The sequence below is a fragment of the Lipotes vexillifer genome, unplaced genomic scaffold, assembly GCF_000442215.2.
Source record: "Lipotes vexillifer unplaced genomic scaffold, Lipotes_vexillifer_v1.1 scaffold558, whole genome shotgun sequence".
NCBI lineage: Eukaryota > Metazoa > Chordata > Mammalia > Artiodactyla > Lipotidae > Lipotes > Lipotes vexillifer.
Genome location: NW_006772769.1, coordinates 483,490 through 492,462, shown reverse-complemented (window position 1 = coordinate 492,462; position 8,973 = coordinate 483,490). Strand labels below are relative to the sequence as shown.

General features: G+C 51.7%; 1 protein-coding gene across 1 annotated transcript in view; it reads right to left on the bottom strand.

The window, feature by feature from the left end:
• The window catches only part of NYNRIN (NYN domain and retroviral integrase containing), an 18,599-nt gene extending 10,130 nt beyond the window's left edge, over positions 1–8,469 (bottom strand). The window contains exons 1-2 of the mRNA XM_007447904.1: positions 8,272–8,469; positions 65–708 (exon numbers count right to left, since the gene is read on the bottom strand). Coding sequence (XP_007447966.1) covers positions 65–708; positions 8,272–8,469 — 842 coding nt within the window. The remainder of the gene's footprint in view (positions 1–64; positions 709–8,271) is intronic.
• Between the last annotated feature and the right edge of the window lie 504 nt (positions 8,470–8,973).

Genomic DNA, 8,973 nt, shown 5'->3' with positions numbered 1-8,973 from the left:
GTTAGGTCCCAAACTCTTTCCCTGGGATTGGGCAGAGAAGCCAAACGGATTCTCCAGAACTTACCGTACCAGCTGGTTTGCTGTCTCCAGCTGAGTGTTCTGGCCTGGGATGAGGGGCCCCATGGCTCCTAGGCTGGTTAACCTCTTGGAATTTTCTGGGCTCCCCATCTCCAGAAAAGGCCCAGGACCATCTCCCATGGACACCATGGCTGGACCTTCCTTCTGCTGGTGGGTTGGGCCGATCAGGAGCTCGGGGTCCGAGCGGGAGTCGGAGGTGCCAATGCAGCCGAGCCACTGGATGATGTCCTCCTTGCCCGCAGCATCCCGCACCAGGCTCAGCAGCAGTTCCTGGACTGCTGCGGGCAGCTGCAGCAGGTCCCCTGCATACTGGTCACCACGGATCCAGACCAGAGCCCCAAAAGCCCGGGTCACCTCGGCTTCCCAGATGCCCCGGGGGGTGAGCAGAGGGGCAGGGCCCCAGCGCAGCCGCCCTACCAGCTCCTCCAGCCAGTTCTGGGTCATGATGAAAGACTCGGTCAGCCCGCCCACCATCAGGGAGCCCGGCGGGCCAGGCACCAGGTAGGCCAGCGTGCTCCAGCACAGGCAGTCCAGGAAGAGGCCCTGGGCCCCAAGGAAGGCGCAGTGCAGGGCCGCCGGGTAGCGGACCTCTTTCCACAGCTCCGGGCTGCACAGGCCCTTCAGATACTCCTGAAGCCAGTGGGGAGAGCACAAAGGAAGCCAGTCGTTATGGGCCTGCCACTGGCACTCACTCCCCTCACAAGCACATGCCCTGCCCCTGCCCACCATAAGCCAAATGACACCCCCGGCCCAACACTCTCTCCCTGGTCCTGACTCCTCACACACTCATCTCTTTCCAGGGAGCTCTGACAGATGGGGGGGACGGGGCGGAGGGAGGGCGAGCACCTGGGCTTGGAGTCAAGGGCCCTGGTTCTAGTTCCAACCTGACCTCAGTAGGTTAAGGTTACTGTGGGAAATTTGTCATCTTCTCAGGGCCTCAGTCTCCTCACCTATAAAATGGTGGATTAAATTAGATACTCCTAAGGTCCTACCCTGGCGTTCTAGAATTGTGAAATAGCTGGGGGGAGGGGGATGGCACATTACTGAGTACCCTCCATGTGCCAGGAGCTTATGTGACCTGGAGCAGGTTATCTACCGTCCTTATGCCTACATTTCCTCATCTGTAAAGTGGGGATAATGGTTCCAACCTCATTAGGCTATTATGAAGCTTCAGTGAGATAATACAAAAGAAGTGCTTAGCTTATGCCTGGCACAGCCTATTCCCACTTTGCAGGCTCAGAAGGGCTCTATCGCTGACCCAAGGACACACAGCTAGTGGGTGACCGGGTAAGGACCACAGCCCACATCCATCTGACTCTGAAAGCAGAGCTCTTTCCACATCCTTGGGCTGACTACACAGTGACTCCAGGGTAATCCACTGAGATTCTGGTTAATCCCCCTGCAGAAGGTCTCCAGCACAACCTGTACCTGTAACCATGGTAACTGCTGCCCGGAGGGGACAGAGGAAAAGGTAAGTCGCTGGGCCAGTATCCAGGGGATCCCCACAGATACGCACAATGGCTGAACCAGAAGGGAAGCCTCTGGCCATCTGGGCACCAGGTCCTTGTGTTTCCAGGGCTCACACGCTCAGTCTTTAGCTGTCACTGGGACAGAAGAGGTTGGGTTCCTCCACTCTATGGCTGAGTTCCACCAGCATGACCCCATGAGTTCCAAGGAACCATGGGCACTCCCTCTTAATCAGCCAACGCTTGATGACTGTATCAGCCCTCAAGTCCCTCCTCATGCCTGTGTCAGTGACAGTCATCCCTCCTCCCGCTTCCCCAAGACAGTTCCATTATGGAACAAATGCTCCATTTTGGATCTCCAGCAGCCAGCCCAAAGACTGCTCTGGCCCCTCTGCTCAGTACCCAGACCATCCTTCCCTACTCAGGCCTAAGCTTAGCTCTGCCACGTGGCCAGGCTATGGACCTCCAACACCTTCCCCAAAGGGCCTAAGGTACACCCAGGCACTTAGGCCCATGTCTAACCCCTTTTCAGTCAGTCCAAAATCAGCTCAAACTCTGATAGACATCCCGAGCCAACCCCCTCCACCCAGAACCTCAGCTGGTCTGCACTGCCTGGCAAGGGTGAATCTGACCAGGTGGAATGACTCTCATAGACCTGAACAAACTCCCCCACCCCATGCACCCCACGTTCTAACTACATGAAAACAATGTGTAAAAATGAAGAGATGTGCTCGGGAAGAAGACGGTGGGTGTTTTCTTTCTCCTTCTGCAAAGACCTTAAAATATTCATTGTTCCATTAACCGTCCATATTTTTAAACAAAAAGATATATTGGAAATGAGATAATTTTGAAAATAATAAATCTGAACTGCTATTTATTGAATACTTACTATGTGCCAGGCTCTTTACATACATCAGCTCATTGATTCCTCTCTCAGCCCTAAAAGGAAATTACTATTATCCCCATTTTAGGTGAGCAAGGAAGGGCACATGTCCGAGGTCACACAGGTAGTAGGCTGGGACACTTAGGCACTCTGACTCCAAAGTCTGGGGTCTTAACCAGGATGCTGTCTATACTTTAGAGCAAAAACCGATATGGAAACAACAGGCATTTACAACCAGAAAATATCTGGAGCAATTTTCCTGCTTAAAGCCCATCCAGACCTTTTTCTCCAAGAGGAGAAAAAATAGAGGAGAGGCAGGAACAAAATAAGCACAGAAGAATGATCATTTGTTAAAATATGTTGCCCAATGTCCCGCAAGTCATTTATCAACTTGTAAGTTAAATAAAAACAATACCACCAAGTAGTTTACTACTGCTCTATACTTGATCAATCCTGACTTAGGATTCTCCTTTCTCATAAGTCAGTTGCTATACATTGTCTGCTTTCCAGAACCACCCCAAATTACACCGCAGAATACTCAAAAAGCTCCAAAAAAATGGCAGCACCAAGAAACTCTGGAATTGGGAATGCAAGAGAACATTTTTTAAAAGGTGAACTAAGATAAAGTTGTTTGAGGAGCAGTGAGATCTGGGAGCCCACCCACCCCTCTACACAAAGGCTGAGCAAGTACCTCCCTACACACTGGAGTTTGTTCTGTAGAAAGTAAAAGACAAGGTCTTAGGATCAGAGGTTGATCAGCATACCTGAGGGTGTGGGTACCATAAAAATCATGAAGGAAGAGAGGAAGGCCAGTAGTGAGGTCTACAGTGAGTGCTGAGTGCAGAGAAACTCATTCTGCCCATACAGAGACTCCGCAATAGTAACTGACGATGGATGAAGACATACTCACACAGAGGGGTCTCACTGGGGCACCTCAGAACAGTGGGGGAAACTACAAACTTCCAGAGAGAAAAAAAACTTCTCATACAAAGGACCAGGGACCAAGAATAGCTTCAGATATCCCTAAAGCAAGAAGTCAATGGATTAATGCCTTCTCATTTCTGAAGGAAAATAATTTTCCATGTATAATTTGATACCAGCCAAATTGTCAATCAAGTGACCATCAGATATGCAATGTAGATATGCATATATGTAACCCCAAGAGTTTACCTCCTATAAAACCTTTCTCAGGAAGCTACTAGAGAGCATTTTCCAGCAAATCAAGAAAAGAAACCAAGAAAGGAGACCCAACACAAAAAAAAAGCAAAGACAATCTCCAGGAAGATTGTGGAGAGAAATCTCAGAATGTATTCATCCATTCAATAAACACTACTGAGCACCTACTACATGTCAGGCACTGTTCTAGGAGGCACGGAGGACGACTAGTTCAGATGGGAGAGTGGGACTCCAGAATCAACATGCTTGTTTCGGCACCACCTTTCTAACTTGGTGACGCTAATGAAGGACGTGCTCCACCAACTCAAGACAAAGACACAGCGTCCAGGAAACGAGGTATCTAACAAGGAAAAAAGGCAAGAGGATGCCAAGAATGACAGCAAACAGGAGTCTCAGGATGACAGCTGTGCAGTCCTGACCAGACAGAAAGAAGGCTGCCCCCAGGAAAAAAATCTGGAACTGACAGACCATCTTGAATCGACAGATTGTCCTTGTAGAAAATTGTAGTGAGAAGCTACTGAAAGTTATAAGAATTAGCAATGGGTACAAAGGAAAACAAGCAAACTGGAAAGGAGTTGAGTTCTTTACCTCAGGGAAATCGAAAAGTAAGAGAGAAAACCTAATCATAGTACACGTAAAACACTTAGATGCAAATGATATTTGCAAGGGCATAATGTTGCAAATACTAAATACAGATTTAACAGAAAAATGAAATATAACTATACTGGGAAGAAAAAAGGGATGGCAATATAAAGGAGATAAATCCTCATCTATAATAATAGGAAGTAAAAAGATATCTAAAATTGATTAATCAAAAGATATAGTAGCTACATATTTTTTTAGGAATGTGGAAGTGTAGAAATGCCAGAGCAGATATTTTCTACTGGGAAGAGCACTGAAGAGGGAGTTGGCAGGGACAGGGCAAGGAATCACTGCGTTATACTGTGAGCTTTTTAAAAATTATTGGACTTTTAAATTATGTATTATTTGGATAAAAGAAAAATTAAGTTTAAAATAAAGGAGAAGGATTAGGTGCCCACAACACAATTAGATGTGCTGGTAAGTGTTTAACAATCATCCAGTTATGGGGGAAATAGTCCCGATTTGTAGCATTTGCCAATTTCTGTGGTGTAAATACTCCTTCCATGGTTGATTTCAAACTACCAACAGGACTCCATTGGCTCAAAAACTTCCTGAATTTTCAACGATGGGTCAGCAGGAGTTGGTTCCAGCACAACCCTGGCCACTACCAGCTTCCGTGGTACTGCTCAGTCATTGTGGGCCAGGGACAGATCAACTTCCACCTGACAGCAAAGCCCAAAGTCAGCAAACCACACCCTGTCCCACAGCTCCCCACCCAAACTTCTGGCTCCCCATCACCTCCCTCCCTCCATCATGTCCAAAAAGGGGAGAATCAAGCTGTCACCTGTCCTCTCTGCACCGGACCCTTCTTTACATCGTTGCCAAGGAGGACAGAAGAGCTGAGCAGGGCTCGTCTCTGGGCAACTTTGATCATTAGTAACAATCCTCCTGTCCACTCTGAGGTGAGGCTGATTTCACCTCAGAAAGGCCAGGCCTCCCCAGTGTTTCTTTTTGCTGCCTAGGAATGTGATTTCCAGCAATGTCCTCATTATTTTTTAAATCCCACCACAAGAAAACTACTTAAAGGCACTTCCGAGTTCTACAGAGTTTTTCCTGGAAAACCAGTGCATATAATGTAGAAAACACCCGGGCTCTTCTCCAGAGAAGCCTGTATCCTTCTTGACCCCTCCTCCCCTCACAGACAAGACACCCCCATCCATCACCCCTTCCCCATCCTACAACCTCCAGTCTCACTGAGCCCTCTCTGCCAGCTGGCCTGCGTATATTAGCCCATTATCCAGGTGTGTGATTCTGTGCCCCTACAGCTGGGATCGGGGTCAGCCACAGCACCTCCACATGGAAACCACAAGACATCCTTATACATGGGAAATTTTCCTGTATCAGACTGTTGGGCCTTAGAAAGCATTTAATCCAAGCTTCTCACTTTGCAAACAAGGAGACCCAGATTCAGAGAGGGAAAAGAACTCATTCTAAGTTATACGGCTAGTTACAGAAACAATAACTGATATCTCTACTTTGTAACTCTCCACATTTGTGAAAGTCCATAAGAACGCCTTATTTCAATTGACTCTCACAACTCTGCCATGAAGTGGGTATTATTATATTGTTTTATAGATGAGGAAATGGGCTCAATAGAAGATCAATGATTTGACCGAGGTCAGCCAGTTAGAAGGTAGCAAACCCCAACCTCCAACTCTCTCCACCACAACCTTCTGTCCCAGCAGTAACTTGGAGACAGCAAATTGAACCCAGATCTCCTAACTTCTGGAACAAAACCTTATCCTCCCCACCTTCCCTGCTCTCCTGCTCCAAAGCTCCAAAAATCTCTTCTTTCTGCTCATTCTGTGCAATAAGTGAGGGAGTTACCCAGAACCCCTCATGTTGTTTCCATCTTAAATCATGCTTTTCCCCGGGGGAAGACAGAGGGGAAAGAGATGATAAGATGGGGGGAATGGGGCTTCCCTGGTGGCGCAGTGGTTGAGAGTCCGCCTGCCGATGCAGGGGACATGGGCTCGTGCCCCAGTCCAGGAGGATCCCACATGCCGCAGAGCGGCTGGGCCTGTGAGCCATGGCCGCTGAGCCTGCACGTCCGGAGCCTGTGCTCCGCAACGGGAGAGGCCACAACAGTGAGAGGCCCACGTACGGAAAAAAAAAAAAAAAAAAGATGGGGGGAATGGAGAAAGCCACTGGTTACACTAGCAGGGCCTGAGGTGTGAGGGAAAGCCGGTGGGCCCAGCAGTGGGAGCAGGAGTAACCAAGCCTGGAGAAGCTGATGGAGGATGTAAGTGGGGGACAGGCGAGCTAGACACTTCAGAAAGCACCAGTCCCATAAAAGGGTGAGCAGGTGTATTTCAAATTAACAAAAAGATTAAGCACCCGGGACTTCCCTGGTGGTGCGGTGGTTAAGAATCCGCCTGCCTACACAGGGCACATGGGTTCAATCCCTGGTCCGGAAGATCCCACATGCCGCGGAGCAACTAAGCCCGTGCGCCACAACTATTGAGCCTGCGCTCTAGAGCCCGTGAGCCACAACTACTGAGCCTGTGTGCCACAACTACTGAAGTCCTCATGCCTGGAGCCCGTGCTCCACAACAAGAGAAGCCACTGCAGTGAGAAGTGCGTGCACCACAACGAAGAGCAGCCCCAGCTCGCCACAACTAGAGAAAGCCCGCGTGCAGCAACGAAGACCCAACGCGGCCATAAATAAATAAATAAATAAATAATAAACAAAATCACTCTTACTTAAAAAAAAAAAGATTAAGAACCCAAAACAATCAAAAGACTCCTCTTGTTAACCTACCCTATGCCAGCTACTGAAAAGTCTCCATCTCAGGGGTTCCTGCACATCTGCTCTCCAGGCAGGAACCCCTCCCCTCCCCCCAGTACCTCTGTCAGAACTGGAAAAACTGCTGACAACGCAGCTCAACAGAGGGGCTGAGGGAGGAACTTTCCAGCCTGCCTGCCCACTGGCCAGCGTGTTCTGGGCCTCCCCAACCCATGGCCTTGACCAAAATTAGGATATTGATAGAGACCCAGCTAGGGAAGGGGTGTGTGTTGGGGTGGGTGGGTGCATGGGGGAGCAGGTGGTCTGGGGCTGAGGGAGGCTGTAGCATTCCTACCAGGAAATGATAAGATTAGGGAATCTGGGGGAAGAGGGAGACCTTGGCCACGACTGAGGAGTCAGAGGGAACCTGAGAGGCCCAAGCGGAGGAGAAGCTTATGAGAGAAGCCAGGGCACATGCGACAGAGGCACACTGTGACCTGGCCTGTCCAGCGTCCAGCCCCACACAGCAAGCCCTTTCATCTGAAAGCCCACAGCCCTCCTCCCAGATTCCCACCCATTCCCTAGGGCTGCTGCCTTCCAGGGCTGCTGCAGCCCCACCTCTGAGCCCCTGCAAGAGGCTGCCTAGAGCATCAAGAGTGTGGGGTGCGGAGCCCAGAGCCCTGGGTTCTGGTCCCAGCCCCTGCCACGCCCCACCTACCCGACCCTGAGTGCTCAGGGAGGCCCCTTACCCTCTCCAGCCCCCAATTCCTCATCTGTAAAGTGCCAGCATTAACCTAGAAGCATCTTTAATGGCCCTTCCAGTCCCAGCACTCTGAGAGGCTCCAAGGGGCAGCCCAGGATTTAAGGAGACTTAAAAAGTGGCAGAAAGACCTGGGCCTTCCAGGCTCTTGGTGGAGAACAAAGAGGTATGTTGCACAGACTACAAAAATGCAGGACCTTAAGTTGCTCCCCAGATGGAGGAGCAGGCTGTAAGTGCGGGGCCCTGGCCAGGGAAGGCTCACGGTGGGGGGGACGGGGACACACGACGCCGGGCCTCTCTCAGCGCACTTGAGGGACAGAAGTGACACGCAGGAGAGGGGTGGGGCAGAAAAGAAAGAAGGAACCAGAGGGAAGGACCCAAGGCTGCAGATCTGGAAAGGCAAGAGGATGGCCCAGTACCTGCCCGCCATACTGCCGAATCCGGGTCGGGGGAGCTCTGGGGACCCCTGGGGGGGCGGGGGGAGGGCGAGGAGCGGGAGAAGGGTCTGGTTGGAAGCGATAGGTGGGGAGAAGCTGTTTACCTTGGCTCTGCCCATGTTCTCCCTGGGCCCCTCGAGCTGCAGCCAGAAGTAGGGGGTGTCCGGGCGGCTCTGGAAAGCGTTCAGCTTGACCCTGAAGATGCGCTGCACTTGCAGCCGCTGCCGCTGCACCCGGGGCTTCGACTTGGTCTGCACCATGAACCATTCCTGCGCCGGAGGGTCGCCCCCGGACAGGAGCATGGCTGGCCCGCCCGCCCCAGGAAGGAGGGAGCCGACAGTGCCACCGGGGTCCCCCGGCCGAAGGCGCCTAAGCCACGCCCCCTCCTCCCGGCGGCGCGCCCCGGCCTTGGGCCGGGTCCTCCCGGCTCGCGGACCCACACGCCGCGGCTCGGGCGCCCTTCCTCCAGCGCTCCGAGCCTTTCAGCGGCGGCTCCCGCTACAATCTCTTCCTGCCAGGGGTTACAGCCGGGGGTGGGACCAGTCGGGCTCCCCTCCCTCCGCCCCCAGCCTTTCCCCTTCACCACTGCGCCAGCCCCTCCAGGATGAACTTTAGCTGAGTCGGCTGGGTAGCTTCAAGGGGCGCGGAAGGAGGAGGGAGGCGGCGGGGATGGGGGCGGGGAGGGTCTTGGAAACCTCTGCCTCCCACTCGAGTTTTGGGCCCAGAGCCAGAATCCGGGGGTCAAAGTTAATCTCCTTCCACATTCCCCTTTCCCCAGTGGGAGGGAAAGGGAAGGAGGGGCACTC